General features: G+C 35.8%; 1 protein-coding gene across 1 annotated transcript; it reads right to left on the reverse strand.

The window, feature by feature from the left end:
* Nucleotides 1-6,600: 6,600 nt before the first annotated feature.
* Nucleotides 6,601-17,696, reverse strand: LOC125647378 (dnaJ homolog subfamily C member 9-like). The gene is made up of 5 exons (XM_056140927.1): nt 17,532-17,696; nt 13,136-13,288; nt 12,181-12,297; nt 10,672-10,883; nt 6,601-7,650 (listed from the first exon to the last, which is right to left on the reverse strand). Exons 1-5 carry the CDS (start codon nt 17,623-17,625, stop codon nt 7,459-7,461), a joined length of 768 nt encoding a protein of 255 aa, XP_055996902.1. The 5' UTR covers nt 17,626-17,696; the 3' UTR covers nt 6,601-7,458.
* Nucleotides 17,697-21,123: the final 3,427 nt, after the last annotated feature.

Below are 21,123 nucleotides of genomic sequence, written 5' to 3' on the forward strand. Positions count from 1 at the left end.
CCCCTCCCCCGAGAATGTTGACCCCCCCCCCCCCCCGGGTCAGTCGGGTGTGGTATGTTTGTTTACGTTTACTTTCGGAGTTGTCGCATAGGATAGACCATTGAAATATGTCATAAACGATAGAATTGACCAACAACAAAAAAGTAGCAGACCAGGGGGCCGGGCCGGGGGTCAACATTCTCGAGGGGGGGGGGGGGGTTACTGTGTCCTGTCCTCAAGCACCTAACCCAACCCCCCCTGTGGTTGAACATTCGTAACAAGCAAAAACGGGGTCATTTTTGCCATTTTGTGCGCAAAAGATATACAAACTCCGGTCGCATCCCTATCCGCTTTAAATCCCTTCACCAAATATGTTGGCATACAATCATGTTAAACAATATGATATATATATATATATATCACTGGTATTAAACTGATGATAGTAATGATCGTTACTATCATCCCAAGATGGCGGAAGGAAATTCCAAAAAGACCACGTTTACTTATTATATCTATTTGTATTGTTTATTTGCGAATGCTATGTAGGTAAGAAATATCATACACTAGCAACAATTACGATCAGGTGTTATTTTATCTTTTATACGGCTCATATGATCAGAAAATTCGTCGTTGAAAAAACAGCGGGGATGATAAGCTAGCTATTTGGATATGTTTCCAATAATTTTTCCAGATATTGGAAATTTACATTTTTCTTTTATATCCAAATCTAAATGGTCATTTATTTTCACTTTCCTGGGTATTATCTGACACTCAGAACATCAAAGAGACACCCCCCCCCCCCCCCATTTTCCATGCTTCTAAACTTATCCGGCCCTTTGTACACAATCTTCATCGGTATTTTCTAACTTTTTCGTGTAGCTAATGGTATTTGGAAAACTCGTCCATTATCCCCCCCCCCCCCCCCCCCCCCCCCCGTTTTAAAAACAGTGGGCCGCGACAGAAATATACTACTCAAAATTTGATAAGGATCATAGATATTTTTCTGTTTAAAAAATTAATAACTGCATGACTGGCAATATTGTGTCCAAGTGAAATCAAAAACGTCTTCAACAAACTTGCACGTGCATTGCATGCCATGGGAAATGCGTTTCTCATCACAGTTTATGCTTTTGCTACCATTGCACGATTCACTCAGGCATCGGTGTCTGATTCTTTCTAAAATTTCAAACTCACTTGAGTGTTTACACTATGTTTATCAACACAATGCCCCCTCAACGTGTAATATAAAGCGTCGCCTGACGACAGAACAACTGGGCAGATGTATTGGAATGCTTGACGCTGGCTATTCACAACGTGACGTTGCAAATGCACTAAACGTCAGCCAGAGCGTTGTAAACAGGACCTGGAACCGACAGCAAACTTTTGGTACAGCAGCACACCGACATGGGGGGAGGTCGTCAGAGGTCGACAACCCAACGCCAAGACCATTTTGTGGCTCTCCTGGCACGACGCCATCCCTTCTGGACAGCAACCAACCTACGTAATGATCTCCTGAACGCCTCGGGGGTGAATGTGTCCACTCAGACGATACGGAATCGGCTTCACAATGCAGGTCTCAACTCGAGAGGGGCATGTGTTCCGAGTCCCTCTGACTGTTCGACACCGGCGGGAGCGATTGGACTGGACTGAAGATCATGTCACTTGGACACAGAACGATTGGGTTCACGTTCTGTTCACCGATGAGTCCAGGTATTGTTTGGACTTTACAGACAGGAGGCACCGAGTGTGGCGACGACAACGTGAACGTTTCCATGATGCCAACATCAGCGAACACGACCGTTATGGTGGTGGTTCCATCATGATCTGGGGTGGAATCAGCAGGGATGGAAGAACAGATTTTCATGTCCTGGAGAGAGGAACAATAACGGGGGTGCGGTACCGGGATGAGATCCCCGATGTTTACGTCAGACCCTACGCTGGTGTTGTTGGCCCTGAGTTCATCCTGATGGATGATAACGCCCGTCCTCATCGCGCCAGGGTGGTGGAACAGTACCTTCAGCAGGATACAATTGTCCGTATGGACTGGCCAGCGCTCTCGTCGGACTTGAACCCGATTGAGCATGTATGAAACATGCTGCAGGTTGCCCTTTCACGCCGTAGAGCACAATCCACGACTTTGGCAGAGCTCGGAAACACCCTCGTGGAAGAGTGGAACAACATTCCCATTGGAAACATCCGGGTGCTTATTGACAACATGGCTCAACGTTGTCAAGCCGTCATTGATGCAAAGGGAGGCCATACCCGGTATTGACACTTCATGGACTATCCCCAAAAACTGTGTAATTAAGGTCTTCCGTAACAACAGAAGACCTACTGTTTATGCTGGTTAAGATTATTCTTATTATTCTTTTCCCCCCCTCTTTTTCCTAGACGCTAACTTTGAAGCTTCATATCTCGCTCATTTCTGCATGGATTTTGCTCATATTTTCAGGGTTTATAAACTTTACAGAACAATTTTAAAATCATGTACTACATTTCAGAAATTCCCTTCTGTTCACGAGTTATTCCCCTTTGAATGAAATTTTAGGGGCTTTGGTTTCCAGACAAAGGCTCCAAGACTGTTTAAAGGGACTTTTTCACGATTTTTGATAAAAATATTTTTCATTTTTGATGTTAAACATTAGAAATATAACTCATTTAATGTTGACAGCCAAAATTTTGACCTTCTGAATGCATGAATGAAAGCAATATTTTAGCCTTAAATATGTGTTATGTAAACAAAGACTCGAGTCTTTTGATGTAAACAAACAAACAAGTGAAATATTGATTTTGTAATATAATGCATCTTAATTTTGCATAGTCACAAATTTTAACTTTTAGATGACACATTTCACCCCAAAAATGCTTGAAAAATGAAAGATATAATAATACTTAGATCGATATCCATTTCTTTTGAAAATTCCGTAAACAATAACATATCGCAATCTTTGTTTACAAAACAAATAATAAACTCTCTAAAATGAGCTTTTGTGATGATGTATAACCTTAATTTTCATGTGAAATCTTTCAAACACATTAGGCAGTAGATTTTGATCATTAAAAGTGAAAATGTTTTGGGTAAAATCGTGAATCAGTCCCTTTAAGCTTGAGCAGAAAATGCATTGAAAATGAAAAGTAGGAGCATTGTAGTTGTGCACATCGTTTTGTGTTACATGTATATATGAGTAAAAAGCTTGACCCGCAAACAGGTAACCGTATCATTAGGTAGGTGAAGGGGGGGGGGGGGTATGCGTATAACTTAAATAAACTTGCTTTAATTGATAAATCTGACTTCATGAAATGCTAATATTCTTTTAAAATAAGGTTTTAACGTGATCTATGGTTCGTTTAAAAATCATCTATCGACAACTTTCTTTTTTTATTATTTAGTAGCTTTAATATAAACAATCGTTCCAAAGAAAAAAGAGGAAAAGGTTATCTCCTCTACGTTTGTTATTAAAACAACGATATATTTAATTGAAGAAACAAACCTTCAAGCATAGAATAACTCAGTCATTAACTACACGCATGTTACATACACCGTGGGGTTTATTTTTGTTTACAATTATGTAACCACCTCGAGGAACCATCGCGTGTGAACCAGGGCATGTACACAAAGTAAACATTGTCGTCCTAAATATAACACAGAATGTTATGTTTTTGATCATATTGGATTTTTCGAATAATTTAAGTCTTTCCGGGGATGTTTATACGTCCCTGGTCTTATGTTTGATTTGTTTTAAATTCAAAACTCTAGAGCATTGAGTCAGGCATCAATTTTAAAATCTGCAATTTAATATACAGTTTGTTTCTCAATCATGTCTAATTGAATGTGTGTTTAATATCGGAGATTCATCGCTGCTGGACTAGCGATCTGTGATTACTGAACACACAACTTAACTCAAATTCTTCGTTGTGAAAAGGAAAATGGATACATTTTACAAACATAACGAATTATTTCTGAACATGTTTTGAAATCAATAGTTTATAATCATGATTAAACCAAATCTAAACATGCGTATAGAATATTCAGAAACCCATGGCCGACCAGTCTCAATTCAAATGATTTGTTGTTTTATTGTTTAAAAACAATGACTTTGATTAAACATTGATTCAGAACTCCTGGTCCAAATTATGTAACTTCGGCACGTGCCCCTGGCGTGAAATTCATACGCGACTTCTGTGCGCACTGTGTACATAATATACCTACATGTATTTACGCAGCTAGATATTAAAGTTTAATAAAATATTCAAGATTTGAGAGCAATTTATTTGATTTGTATGTATAAATAATTCAAACTCGATGAATTATTCTCTTCAGTCTGAATATTATGCTATCATAATTTTGATGTATGATAAAATATTGGTAACAGTTATAAACCTTTATTGTATGTCCTGAGCCATAAATTTCATAAATTTAAATAGTAATTTTTTCTTCATTATTGGGACTGAAAAGTTAAATGCTGAAAGAATTTAATCCCACATACACGCGCGCCTCAAAAGACTGATTCGTGGAATGAGATCATACACGCACGTACTTGAGTAGTATAAATTTATTAAACACCTTACGATCAAAATTTATAGTACACCTTTAAAGCTTCATTTCAATGAAAAATATGAACCCTGTCCTGGCCATATCAAGTAATGAAGAAACATATGGTCAAGTTCAAGGTTTTTATGTCACACAGCTCCGACGGAAGACCTCTCGTTGCTTTGCTCTAGTTCTTTCTCTGGTTTGCTGTTAACTTTTTGTAATGAAATGCCTTTTGGTGTTGTTATCAATTTCAAGCATTCCGTATTGATAAAAGTTCATGCCGTTCATGAATTTTCATTCATAACCTGAGTAAACACGTTTCTGAGTAAAATTTATGTCTTTTGTTATGTTAGTGGTAAATTACACACATATAACCTAGTGATCCTTATCAAATTTTGAGTAGTATATATCAACACCACACCTTCCGTTCGTTGTAGATGGTGCGGTTAAAACAAATGCTATTGAACGGAGTGAAATTATTGCAAACGAATTAGCGATGCATTTAATCCAAGAATCATCAGTAGATTTAGAATGACCGTTCAGCTGCAAGTTGCTCTCTGGATAGGATTTCTCAGCGAAGTGCAGGTTTTTTCAAAATGTCGCAGGCTGAATTGCACACCTTATTCATCTCTTATGATCGGTGATTTGGCATTTAAAAAAACACCCCCACCCCCCCCCCCCACCCCCCCAAAAAAAACCCGGGTTTCTATGCAAGATTTATGTATTCCATTAAAACACTGAAGTTTATTTTGTAAAAAATTCATTCGAAATGCCATTTAAAATTACAAGGAGGGGGAAATGTGACCTGGAGTCCTGTACACAAGCACCTGTGCGTTTAATTGATCCAGATATAAGACTCAAGGTGTTACCAGTCAACAGAGAATGCTTACTCCTCCAAGGCGCCTGATCCAACCTCCGATATGTATAGGACTGAGCGTTTGTCCAACTTTTAATTTTGTATTCCCTTTAGGAGATATATTAAATTGATCATTGCTCGTTATCTTCACCTTTTCACATGTGCAAAATTAAGACCACATACATGTAGCCATTTTTGTAGATTGAATATTTAAATTGTAGCTATTTTATTTTCATTTGTTGATAATTTCGAAGTAATGTACATCGTGATTTTCCGACATATGGTTTGCAGAGCTCTAGGAATTGAATTTCAAATTTTAAGTAAGATCATACACAATCTTAAAAGATAAAGGATAAGTATATACATGTACATGTCTGAGGTTTAAGTACAAGGTCTTGCATTTTAAGCAGAGATGAATTGTTTACTTGTGTAAGTCATGTCAACCGTTAAAAGTAGTAGAAGAAATAAAAAATTAGTATAACCACAAGAATTGTTAAGTTATGTGTGGAGTTTTTCAAATATGTTCTTGTGCTAGAATATTAATCTAGTGACGTATTTTGACAAAAATGAGCAACTTTAAGAGTATACAATGTGTTGAAATAGGAAAATACAATCCAGGCAATGTGTTAACTTACCAGTGTCTTTATATATATGTAGACATAAATAATTGCGCGTTGATTGTTATAAACACACAACATACGTTTAAGTGTAGGTTTATGACTTTTGAGTGCACTTCTCTACTTTTTTTTTAAATTTTGGAATAATCCTCAATCCCAGAAGCATCTGGTGTAAATCTACATAAAATCAACTCCCATCAGTACTTTCATTGTAACATGGTCCTAACTTATAATTTTTATACCAAAGACCTAGAAATTTTTTCAATCGTTCGGACAGGTACATCTTTTCCCCCAGTCTGCATCTCGGATATTGCAGTAAATTAAGATGACCAAATGTTATAAGATTGAGTTTGTTTGGAGTTTATTTGTTTAGTAACTTTAACATATAAAAAGAAATACAACTGATTTCCATTAAAATTTAAAGACTGTGTATTCTTTCAATGACATTCAAAAGAAAGTAATTTTAATTTTTTTTTTTTTTTTACATAATATGACACTGACCAAACGATCTTGCTTCATAAATGTGAACACAAAATTGGGAGGAGGGTATAATCAATACGCTTTTGCAAATATAAGGTGCCTGTTGATCATTTATGAAGATAAAGTTAACGTAGTTTTAATCTTGTATTGATTTATTTATTCATGAATAAAAATGTCACAGTGCACCATAACAATATTTTGACATTCTGTCACTCTCAGTATCTGTTCTGCAGATTCAAGCTTAACCTCTTGTTGCTGTCTGACACAGCTGTAATGCATATATACACACTGAACATGTAGTACAGACTCTGATGTTACATTACACAAAGGAAACTGAATGAATACCCTTTGTTGACAGACACTATGAAGTTTGTTTTATGTACACAACAAGTGGGAATTCAGAGATTTTCTTCTGATATTTAAGTTGAGGAATGATGATTTAAACAAAATAGGTTAAATTAACTGCAAAAGATAATCCTGCCATTTTAGTGTTTACAAATATACTCCTGTTATATCAATGTTCACAAAAGCAATCTTGCCACATCATGTCTTGTTCACAAAGACAACCCTACCACATTAATGTTTACAAGGACAACCCTACCACATTAATGTTTAAAAAGACAATCCTACCACATTAATGTTTAAAAAGACAATCCTACCACATTAATGTTTAAAAAGACAATCCTACCACATTAATGTTCACAAAGACAACCCTACCACATTAATGTTTACAAAGACAACCCTACCACATTAATGTTTACAAAGACAATCTTGCCACATCATGTCTTGTTTACAAAGACAACCCTACCACATTGATATTTACAAAGACAATCCTGACACATTTTAGAATGTTTACAAAGACAATCCTACAATATTAATGTTTACACAAACAACATTCCTCATCCCATGACTAGACCTCGTCCTCCCTTCACTTTGAGGGAATATGTTCTATAAAAGCCATGGTTATGTAAATCAGTAGTATTTTCAATCCATCACTTTTTTCGTTTGCTCTTGGCACTGTTCTTTTTAGGTTTGGCATACTTGGCTTCTAACTGTGAGAAGAAATCGTTAGCTGCCTCCTCCCTGGACTGTTGTTTTTTCTGTATCAGGGCTTTCAGAGAACTATCGCCATCAAGTCCAAGTTTTTTGGATTCCATTTCTGCCTCTTCTGCTTCAGCTTCATGCTGTTTAAAAAAAATAACAAAAGCAATCGTAAAAATGACACTTCGTATATCTGTGTTGATGTGACCAAAATTCATGCCACTATTAAAGCAGGTCTTAATTACTTAGATGAATTTGTAATATCTAATACCCAAAGGAGATTTTCCTTTTTCATGTCACATGACCATTCAGTCACGCAACACTTAATATTTATACATTCTGAAGTTCCTGTACTGAATTGATTTTTCCATACAATTGCAAGATGCCATGAAACTTCAATTTAAAGTTGCTTGAAAGAGTGCTGAGAGATTATGCATCAAGATACAAGGACATGGATCTGAACTAGTCTGATTAAAATTAGACCCCATACTTATTATTAACAGTCACCTGTGTAACATGCAATGGCAGCTGAATCAAACGAGATTTTAAAATTTTTAAAAAGAAGAAAATAAGAGGCCCACAGGCCTTATTGGTCACCAGAGAATTAGTTAAAGTTATCACTAGTCCCAAGGGCTAGAAAAAAAATTCCTGTTCAGAATATCTAAGCCAAATTCTAATAGTCAGCAACAGCATAAAACAAGATGTGTTCTCAAAGCTTAAATACAACCTGATAGTGCCTATACTGATGAAAGATTTTACATAATATAATATATGTAACATTAAGACAATATGACTAGCATTATGGACCCATCCTGAAGTCCAATTCCTGCGGTTGTGAAATTCACAATTTTGGTACATCCTTTTCTGCTTTTCCTACATATGCATTTAATTTTTATACCGTTTCAGAGAGCTTAAAGAAATCTTTCAAATAATAAAGACAATAATCACTATAATAATTTTGACCTCACCCTGGAACCAAGCCCCTAACCCATTGAGATCATGAAATGTACAATTTTGATAAAGGACTACCTACTCCTCCTAAATATCTATTCAATTTCAACTTAGTATCAATAGCATTAAAGAAGAAATCATTTAAATGTTTTACACATACACACTACATGTATATATACCAAATTTAGTGCATCTTGAGTGCGTCAGTAGGCTATAACGCCGTGCTCCCACTTCGTACTTCCAAAAGACGTGCAGATCACAATTCAAAAATAGTAATAAGATTGCTTTATCAAAATAAAATAATGTGATTACTACTTTAAATTTGAATATTTTTATTGATTTGTGTGTGTGTTGTCTTTTTATTTCTTTCTGAAATACACTCGTGACAATAGCTTAAATCGGCATAGCTAGGACCTAGTTGTCAACAATTTAACGTATCATAATTTGTCTAATCCAAAAATAATACTTGCACTGTTTATTTTAGAAAAACGCCAATTACAGATGTATAAAGGAATAACATTACCAAACAGTTTGTAGACAGCGACCCATATAAACATTATTTACTCACAATATTGCCGATTTCATACACGCTTTACTCACTATATTTGGGTATTTACATCGTTATATGTGCACTGGTGGTGAACACATAAAACTCGGACAATTTATCAACATCGATTTAAATGTTGCCCATGGTAAATAAATTAGGCTCCTAAAAGTTGAGTTTTCAATAATATCTCGCAGTACTTTCACAATCCGAAGGGCGCATGTGACGTCACTGTACCACGTGACTACCTACCTAATTAACTAGACTTTTTGAAATCGGGGCTTAGATTTAAGTCTGTATTGTGGTTAATTGTCGCAAAATTTCGGCGAACAAAATATTAGAATTAATTACTATAAGCATAAAGAAGACGAAATGCATGTAATGTTGTATACTTTGAAAACATGAGATGTGTCCTTTAATGGTTCAAATATAGACAATGTAGATAGAAGGAAATGGGACCTGACCAACCCTAGAGGTGGCTCATTACACTGAACTTTTATTCAATGGCCGTATGGCTCATTAAAGTACTTCATATGAAGTATGATTTCACCATCAAGAGAGTGATCTACAATTCTAATAAAATAATGAACATTTTGATGGATATCATCAATTGATTCCGAATTTTTTTTTACTCTAAGTACTATGTAACGGTATTTGGTGATGTATGTATGAAATATACATGTGCTAGTGCATATGAATAAAATAATATTTCTGCCTGACTGTAAAACTTCAGGTGGTATATCAGATAACTGATTATATACAGTTGAACTTCAGTATCTTGAAAACTGATGTCTCGAATACCATGGATATGTCTAAGTTATTCAGAAGTCCCAACCATTTTAAAAGTATTTTATGCCCAATATCTCAAATCCTCGGATATATCTCAAAGTTTTTTCTCGGTCCCATTGAGTTCGAGATAATGAGGTTTGACTGTATTTGAATATGTAACAAAATGTCGGTGTTTGTATCTCTACATTCTCCTATATAAATAGATGTGCGACATCAATATCACAATGCACAAGATTTTTAATGGACCCCACCCTATTTTTGCATTTTTGTGATTACCTCCCCTTTGAGGGGGGCATGGTCCTTCATTTGAACAAACATGAATCCCCTTCACTTAAAGATGATTTGTACCAAGTTTGGTTGAAATTGACCCAGTTGAAAGTATGAAAAGTTTACAGACGGACAGACTTAAATACAAAGTCTATCTGAGTTTTTTAGGTAAATTTTATCAGATATTCATTTCATGCAACAAATCACATAAAAATGTGGACTCTAAAATCTCTTATTTGCATACAAAACACCCCTTTTTATCATTTCAAAAAGAAAAACATCACCAAAAACTCATTGAAAATAATTGAGAACTTGTACCACTCTTTTGATGGTGAACTGATATCATACTTAAAAGTGAGGTGCTTTAACGAGCCATTATTAAAGTAAATATTTGGTGCAATGAGTCACCTTCAAAGATGCAGGAAAATGGACTCAATATTCAATCACTATGTCCTCTTATACATATAATTTTATGTCTGTGTTTTCAAAACACAAGTCACAATGTAATACAGGAACTAGAACAGTATATTATGATGTTTGATTATTGGTCTGCAGTGATATATTATGCTGTGTTAATTAGGACTAGGAGATTGTGCATCTCCTTCCTACATACCTTTCTCTTCCTTGCAGTTTTCTTTGCCTTTCCTTCTTTAGAAAAAGACGGAAAATCTGGAACTTCTTTTTTCTTGATTAAGAGTTTCAAAATCTTTGCAAATCTTGGTTCATCTTCAATGGTTGCACACATAACAGTGTCAATAATTTTATCCATATCCCCTTCACATTCCACATAGGCTGATTTTAAATCCTCCAGTTCTTCCGCAGAGTCTACAAAACAACAACCGTCAACAAGATGTGTTTGTGAAACACTCCCCCGTACGACAGCAAAGTAATTCTGGTACCAAAATTCATAAGGAATACACATGTGAAAATCGAAAGCTCTAGCACCAACCGTTCAAAAGGTTAAAGTTTTTTTAAGGACACTTGCTACAAACAAGAGACCCAAAGGCCTTATCTGTCACCCAAGTACTAGTGAAATGTATCACTACTCTCAAGGGCTATGAAATCTATATGAAATTTCCTGTTCAGAATATCTAAGCTAAATTCTAGTAATTCCAATGTTTTTTATTACAATTGTTTTGATTGGACAAAAATAAAGTTGAACAAGAGTTTATACATCAATAAACCCGAAAACGCGATGTATTCATACACGCCTGAAAACAAATAATATAGTGCGGGGAAACTACTCAAATTTTTGCAATTGTTAATAAAGTGAATGAATTGGGATTATAAGAATCAAACATTCTTTTTTAAGAATCTATCGATGTGTAAACTCTGGACATTTTACTCACAAACTTAACATAAAAGTGCTTCAGTTTGTCAGTAAAATGTCAAGGAGTTTACACATCGATAAATTCTTCAAAAAGAATGTTTAATCCTATAATGTTCAGCAACAGTATAAAACAGGATGTGTTCTTTAAAAAACTTCACTGCCCTCAAAAGTGCATACACTGATGAAAGGCTTTACATAATATAATAAGTGTATTAACATTAAAACTTCTGGTATCAGTTTAATGATTAAATCGTACAAACTACTGGCATCAGTTTAATGATTAAATCGTACAAACTACTGGCATCAGTTTAATGATTAAATCGTACAAACTACTGGCATCAGTTTAATGATTAAATCTTACGAACTACTGGTATCAGTTTAATGATTAAATCTTACGAACTACTGGTATTAGTTTAATGATTAATCTTACAAACTACTGGTATCAGTTTAATGATTAAATCATACAAACTACTGGCATCAGTTTAATGATTAAATCTTACGAACTACTGGCATCAGTTTAATGATTAAATCATACAAACTACTGGCATCAGTTTAATGATTAAATCGTACAAACTACTGGTATCAGTTTAATGATTAAATCTTACGAACTACTGGTATCAGTTTAATGATTAATCTTACGAGCTACTGGTATCAGTTTAATGATTAATCTTACGAGCTACTGGCATCAGTTTAATGATTAAATCTTACGAACTACTGGCATCAGTTTCATGATTAAATCTTAAGAACTACTGGTATCAGTTTAATGAGTAGGAGTTGAAAATGAACTGTTACCTTTGTAATCTTTCTCAAAAGTTTTGATATCATCCACGGAGACTTTTTTAAAGAGAAGTCTCCAGTAATCACTCCAGTCTCTGTCCTGTGTGACATCATTCTCATCATCAACTTCACCTTCAATAAGACAACAAACACATTACAACAGACATCATTCTCATCATCAACTTCACCTTCAACCAGACAACAAACATATTCAAAGACATCATTCTCATCATCAACTTCACCTTCAACCAGACAACAAACATATTTAAACAGACATCATTCTCATCATCAACTTCACCTTCAACCAGACAACAAACACATTTAAACAGACATCATTCTCATCATCAACTTCACCTTCAACCAGACAACAAACATATTTAAACAGACATCATTCTCATCATCAACTTCACCTTCAACCAGGCAACAAACATATTTAAACAGACATCATTCTCATCATCAACTTCACCTTCAACCAGACAACAAACATATTTAAACAGACATCATTCTCATCATCAACTTCACCTTCAACCAGGCAACAAACATATTTAAACAGACATCATTCTCATCATCAACTTCACCTTCAACCAGACAACAAACACATTTAAACAGACATCATTCTCATCATCAACTTCACCTTCAACCAGACAACAAACATATTTAAACAGACATCATTCTCATCATCAACTTCACCTTCAACCAGACAACAGACATATTTAAACAGACATCATTCTCATCATTAACTTCACCTTCAATAAGACAACAGATATCTTTATAAACAACGATAGATGGGAAGAAAAATGTAATTTAATGGGTAACGACATATTACAGTATATACTTGGAGACAAATGTTTTCATTGTGTACTGAATACAAGTACAATGTACATGTATAACTATTGCAAGAATCTGTTCCATGACCACAACGGGACATAGTGAGAAAATGATTGAACATGAAGCAGAACCAGTCATGTACCTGTGTCGTCATACACCCCCCTTTTGTTCTCGTCAGATAGAGTGCTGTAGACACGCCCCAGTGCCTGGAACTTCTTTGTTGCCTCCTCCTTCTCCTCAGGTGACACCCGATCTGGGTGAACTTTGAGAGATACCTTATGGTATCCTTTTTTCACTAAATACAAAACATAATGATATCAATGACATTCATCATGTAATGGTAAATGTATATTAATGCTATTAATGTAAACAGCTACCATCTCTTACATGAAATAAATATTTTGTTGGGAAAACATCAAATTTGATCAAAACTCATGGGTTGTTGTCCAATATCTACACTGTCTCTTTGGACCATGTGTTACTAAATGTGCAGGGTTTTTTTTTAAAGGTTTTGATTTCAAGGGCCTGGCCCCGTCTTTCCAAATGGAAAAAAGAGTGACATTTCCTTGACATTGGGAAAAATGTTTAATAAAAAGAAGTAGGGAGAAAACCAATACAAAGAGCATTAAGGTATAATTGGACTCCTTCTGATTTTCAATTTGTTCAAAGCTTACCTCATTCATATAAGCAGAGGCCAAAAAATTAAGTTTACTTAACAATTCTGAGGCAAAAATTGTAATATGTGGACCTGTGAAGAAGATGTATGAACAATTAAGCTACCCTGCTTGATTTATTTTGATTGTTTTGGAATTTCAGATCTCTTATGTGTCTTCACTAAATGGGGCGGTCCTTCGGATGAGACCGCATAAACCGAGGTCCCGTCTCACAACAGGTGTGGCACAAAGGCCATAAGCGCCGAGCATAGGCCTAAATTTTGTAGCCCTTCACCGGCAATGGTGACGAATCTCCATATGAGTGAAATATTCTCGAGAGGGACGTTAAACAATATTCATTCAATCAATCACAATCTCAATTTGACTCCGAAATGCAATTCTCTATAGACCTCATCTGTATACTAAGTTACTAGAAGAACAGAGAATAGTATATATTTACAGACAGACACACACACCTATTCTACATTTACCATGCTTCATAGATACCAACAGAATGACCATCAGGGGATACTCTTTATATTGAAATAATGGAACTAAGATCCCTGGATCATTTATAATGCACCAAAATTTCAGAATTAAGCTAAACATTCATATATATCAAAGACAATCTGATCAAAATCAGATCCTTTGATCCACTCATATAGATTGCTACACTATGATCCGACATAGAGGGTCACGTCCACATGACCTTTAGTTAAGCCAATCAAATTCACGCTGTCAGATTCTGCCAGCGATGTTTTCCCAATAAACCCTTGTGTCAATATTTATGTTAGAGATGACTGCACATATGATTGGAGACTGCACATCTGTCAAAACATGTGATGTAAACAATAACTGCATTCTCTGCAGGTTTTTTTTTTGATCAGACAGTAAAAAAAATTCTGATGGAGAGGAAACAATCCAAAAATTCTTGGATAGAAAATTAAAATTGACTGACGAAAGAAAACAGCTGATTATTCAAATTGTACCCATCCCTATCTTTGAATCATAATTTCCCTAAATATGGGTGAATTTTATCTCGTACGTTTTGTTGTTTGTGTGAATAAATTAGCCATTATTAAAAAAGTTTTCAAAAGCCTTATGTGAGTACATACAATCTTATAGTGTCAAATAAACTTCATGGGAGAGAGATTTCTGTGATTTGTATACGAATTGACTTGGAACCCGCTGAAGAGCCGTTATTATCTGTATGGCACAATTTGATTGGTTGATAGTTCTCATTAATATTCCAAACAAAAGGTCATGCGGATGTATGCTGAGTTATGTCAGATCCTAGTGTACGATCTACGTGAGCGGATCAAAGGATATGATTTTCATCAGATTGATATTAAAGAATTACACCATCAATGAGACCAAGTATATAATACTTTCATCATTTTCTTGTTGTTGTCATTTTACTAGTGATGGGACGATGATAGATTATTATTGAAAATTGATTGGTTTACCCTTTCCGATTCCGCTTACTTATTGACTATAAAATTTTATAATCGAAAGTTGATGTCAAAACCGGAAATGGCAGATAACAAGGACAGGGTTGGTTTCGTATTTTAGCTCATTTCAAAATGGGTAGTTCGAGTAAAGACCATGCTGGTTCCAGACAGTGCCAATTTTGCTGTTAAATAAAACAAAGCATGTATTTTTTTTTGGTTCGGCACAGTTTTACAGGTGCAATTTTTTTTAAAAATATTTGTTTCAGTCCCAAGGTTTATAGTGCCAGTTTTATTGTACTTTGCTGTTAGATAAAAAATAATGCATAGGTAACTGGTTTTGTTCATTCATGCAGTATTCATATACAGAAAATACTATACATGGTGGTGCAGAACGTTCAAACAAATAATATTGAATGAAAACTTTATTTTTTAAATATCAAAAAATGGTTATTAATCGAAAATCGATCGATTTTCTACTCCCGATTACAAAACGATTAATATGATTTTAAACCGATTGCCCATCACTACATTTTACTGTCAATGTTGATATCAAAATCAAACAATACTTATTATCTATACTAAAATTTAAAAAAAACAAGATTGTTCAGAGTGTTACCGAAGAAGTAATGGATTTTATGATGGGGTTAGCTAGTAAATCAAATTCTTCCCCTATCAGTAGAGCAGAAATTTCTATTTGAGACTTTCACAGCGGGGTTAAGGTGCCCAGAGTAAAATAACAGGTAATAACAGCATATTCATATTAAAGTAAAATTCTTCCAAGCGTCGCATATTTTTAGTAAAAATTGTTTGTCAATACATAAACAAACATCGTATCATGTGGGGAAATCCTTTGCTTAACTATTACGTCGTCATACAAGTAACATAGAGCTATTCTTATCCGCTAGACTTTTAGTTGTTTATCACCTTGGCACAGGTGAAAGATGCACTCAAATCATTTGCAGTTTGGGCTTGATATGTCAACATTGATATGGTAAATTTAAAAAGTGAAACGGATCGATACAATATCCCCTCAAATATAGCAATTTCTATAATCTCAACTCAAATGTTGGGCATTTTCCACATTCACATCCAAATTGTATTTAAACGAGGCAAAATATTCTACCTTCTGTATCAAAATCCTAAATCTGCAACTAGTTACATTTAAGAATATACCTTGATCGAAATAAAATATCGTCATCTTTCACCTGTGCCGAGTCGATATGTACATGCATCGGTTTTCTTTATTCCAAATAACTATACACATCGGGGACGATTTCAAGGTCACAAAGTAATATAAAGATTACTTTACGGTCTTTCATGCACACTATATATAAAATCATGTTCGGAGACGACAGTGGTTGTCGTCGGGAACGGCTGATGCCGTTACTGAGCAGGTGCCAAACACTCAGAGAGGAATCACGCTAAGCTTCCAGATGAAGCTTCCCCGAGTGGGGGTGGGGGGAGTGTAGCGGACAGTATAAGAGGGAACTTATATTGCCTCACTAGTGAGCTAGCTTTTCTAGAGATGTGGTAGAGTGTCTCTCTTCAACACGCAAGTTAAGCAACGGCGAGTGTGATCAGTACTTGGCTGAGTGACCGCTACACTTCACAGTATCTAATGATTTTGAAAGAAAATATGTAATAATAACAATAAAGACATTATCATATGTAATCTAATTAGTTCTTATTTCTTGCCATTCAAGCTTGCACGTTGATCTTTGAAATAATAAATAATACAATTGAACATGCATCAAGTATAGCCACACCCACTGGTAACAGGAATTCTGGATATTCAATATAGTGTCTGCTCCAATTCTCCCCATTTAAATGGCCCTAACACCAATAAATGAATTAGGTCGCTGCCTCGCCATTCGATTTCTTTGCGCATGATGTCAGCACATAAACACACAAAATTCCATCTTTTAAACGGCGATAGCACCGTATTAATCATGATCTATTTGAAAAATAATCTTCTGATAACTGAACCCTCATGTCTTGGAAGATAGATCCGAGAAATAAAGTTGTAAGAGGTAGGTAAAGCAGTGACAGTAGCTGCCTGCTGGTGTCGCTGAATTCCAACTTTTCAATTTGGAGTCCGCTCTGACTCTCCCCCGCACAAGTCGCAATATAAAAGCGGGGGTAAGAGTCAGAGGAATCTCGGATTAGAGTACAGAGTAGTTAGAACAGAGGACATTCTGACTAATGTCTCCTTTTCGTAAATTAACACGTCTAAAAGAGTAAACGTGAATTGAATTCTGGCATAAGGAAGTGTTTCAATACCACAACCACCAAAAATTAAGATTAAAATTCTGGTTATGCGATCTGTCATCATTTACAGTTTGAAAATGAAAGTCTATCTTGCTAAGCCGCGCCTAGTGCCTACTTCGTACTTAATCATGAAAATAATCTAATATGATTCTAACATTCATATTACCATCTTTGTTTGATGATTCCTTCTTAACGCCAAGTATTTCATATAAATCATCCGATCCAAACAATTCCCTGCATGTTTCTAGCAAGCTGGGCATGATGTTTTCAGTTTTGGTTTGGCGCGCTCTCAATTCGAATTATTTATCTCTTTTAGTTAAAGAGCGATACTAAATTGGGGTGGGTGTAAATGTAGTCCGAACATATGTCCCTCGATGTCTCATAAGTAAGTTGATTGATTGATTGTATCTTGCTTTACGTCTCGCTCGAGAATTTTTCATATGGAGACGTCACCAAGACCGGTGAAGGGCTTCAAATTTAGGCCTATGTCTGACTGCAATATTGGCGCCCACGTTGAGAGACAATTAAATATCATCAGTCTGAGGGATATGGGTTTTTTTTCATGACATGTAGAATTTTCCATATATTTGGACCGCAAATAGACCTCCTCTTTGGTATGGTCTAAACTTTTGTCCTGCTCCCCGACCGGGAATTTAATCAAGGGAATTCTGCCATGAGTCCCCAGTGCTTGATCCTAGTTTCTTTTTAAAAATGTGGGTGCCAATTACAACCAGAGACAAATATCATCAGTCTGAGGGATATGGCCAGCAATTACTTAATTAATTGATTTGAATAAATGGCCAATGGACAAAGAAACAAAACATAAAATAAATCGATGAATTAAAAAGAGTTAAAAAATAGACATCTGGGGCCAGACCAAATGGAAATAAAACTTTTAAATTGATTTAAGGTGGTAAGATGCCTAGCTTCATTTGGCAAAGAGTTACAGATCTTAGGAGCACTATACCTACGAAATCGCAACCCATATACCTCTAGTTCAGTTGCCCTGACACTGGGCACGTAACAGCCATTAATTAGATAATTAAGCAATTTTCATACGCCGAATTCACAGTGAAGACTCTTGGCGATCGTCTTAAAACATATTTAGTAAGATACTTTAAGTAAAACTAACATATAACGATATATCGGCGAATATCAATCTTGGGCATCGCAGGACATATGTCCCGGACTACATTTACACCCACCCACTAAATATCATGAATCTCGGCCATTTCCGTAACCGACAAATATTTGTCGGTTACGGAAATGGCCGAGTTGTTACGATTGATCATGGGTATTCAATTTCATACAAAAGTTGGTTATTTTTTCAATTCTGATGTACTTGGTGTGCATTACATAATCTTTATGTGCAGTACATGCATGGCAATCTTTAAAAACTTTTCTAAAGACATGCATATATCCACGACGACGTTTTATCTAAAACAATAATAATTTTCATTCATATGTCGATTAGATATATCCCAGTGAACTCAAAATAAAAAGACACCACAGAGTCGTCCACTTCTGCATCATACTTAGATATTATATTGAAAGTAGACATTAACGGCAAACTTACATCTCAACTTTATGACAAACGGGATGATTTCAGCGTCTCCATCCTCAACTTCCCATATTTATGTAGCAATATTCTATTTTCACCTGCATATGGTGCTTATATCTCTCAGCTTATTCGATACGCAAGAACTTGTTCTGCTTATGGTCAGTTTTTAAATCGAAGCAGGCTCACTGACAAACAAGTTGATGGTGCAGGGGTTCCAACAATCTCGTTTAAAGTCAGCATTTCGCAAATTCTATGGTCGTTATATTTGTAACAGGAAGGGAGAAAATGCAACGGACCAGACCGGGATTCGAACCCGGACCCCCTGAATCTCTAGTCAGATGCTCTATCAATAATATTGAGCTATCTGGTCACCGGCGATCGAACCCCGTTTACCTGATCAAGTTTACACTCTGTACTTTCTACTGATATTTACTCCGTTTACCTGATCAGGATATAGGGCTAACGTCGGGTGTGACTGGTCGACAGGGCATTCTTACTCCTCCTAGGTACCTGATCCCACCTCTGGTGTGTCCAGGGGTCCGTGTTTGCCCAACTCTCTATTTTGTGTTGTTTATGGGAGTTATGAGATTGATCACTGTTCGTTATCTTCACCTTTCATCTACGGAAAATTAGGCTTGTGGATATTGGATACTGGTCAGACTCATATTAGATATGACAAGATTCTAGGTGACCCAATTAGGTACATGTACCCAATGTTACATGCTCTATATTTCTTTAGTGGAAAGTAACAGAAGTTACACGGGGTACAATTTTTGAAGAGAAATCATAATAATCAGTGACTACAATTAAGAGATAAGCAATCATGGCTATTATTAATAAGCATATAATGTGGATCTATCGAAGCCAAAGAGTTTACACGTCATTCAGACCAGACGGGATTGATTTCATGTAGCATTGTCAAACTCACACAGTGGTGCAAATTGGTGTGAAACATGTCAGACAGCATCTGGCCCAATAACAGGTTGTTTTGGCAAACTAAATCGTTATAACGACCATAGAATTTGCGAATTGCTGACTTAATTTATTGTTGAAACCCGTTACATCAACTCAGTAGTCAGTAGTTTGCCTTTATTTAAAAACTTACCATACACAGAACAACCTCTTGCGTATCGAATAAGTTGAGAGATATAAACTCCACGTACACATTGTAGGTGATAAAGGAATATTGCTACATAGATATGGGAAGTCAACGATGGAGAAGCTGAAGTATCCCGTTTGTCATAAAGTTTGATCGTTAGTTTGCCGTTAACATCTATGTTCATTAAAATATTTAAGTACGAAGCAGATATGGAAGACTCTGAGATTTATTTCGAGTTCACTGGGATATATCGAATCGACATACAAATGAAAATGAAACGTCGTCGATATATCTAACTGTCGAGTTGACGGCCAAAACAAGAGATTTATTCTTCTCATGTGGACGCCTGTGAATGAATTCTGCTACATAAGAATATAAAAACAGGTCAGTTAAAAAAGGCGCACAATTCGTGCCCATGGACATTCCAACAGACTGTTGGAAGACCTGATCACCAAAGACTATGAAGATATCGTCAACGAGGAAATCCAACACCTTTTTAATACATATACATGTATATCATCTTCAGAATACTTGTGCGTAGAATCAGAGTAGTATTTAACAAAGTTTTTTGATTGGCTAATCACTAGATATGAATATTTCCCTTTATCCTTTTTTTGTTGAAAGAGTAACTGTTTATGATGTCAAAAAGTCTAGTCTGTAATTTATCATGAAAATAGTCGTGTAAATTTTGTACGGTTTTTCAAAAAGTTCTTCTCTCTCTTAGGCTTTCCCACTTCACTCTTTTTTGCACTTTCTCCAGCTTGTGTATTTTGTCTGATTTGCTGAGTTCCATACTGTGTTGACATATTCTGATGTTGGTCTAACCATTAATGTGTAGGCGGCCGACTTCATTGGCTTCGTGTACAGTCTTTAAGATTTCGGTGTATAAATCCCCAAGTTTTGTTTCCTTTTCCTACAGTGTTGTCAATGTGCCTGTCCCATGTAAGGTTGTTAGTGATAGTAACGCCTAGGTATTTGCTTGATTCTACAGTTTCTAGTACATGGCCGTATAATTTATGTGCTGTTGGTAGTGATTGTGTTCAGATGACGAGACACTTCTTGGCATCGAAACTCAATTGCCATTTGTTTTCCCAGTCC

Source organism: Ostrea edulis, chromosome 6 (assembly GCF_947568905.1).
Source record: "Ostrea edulis chromosome 6, xbOstEdul1.1, whole genome shotgun sequence".
NCBI lineage: Eukaryota > Metazoa > Mollusca > Bivalvia > Ostreida > Ostreidae > Ostrea > Ostrea edulis.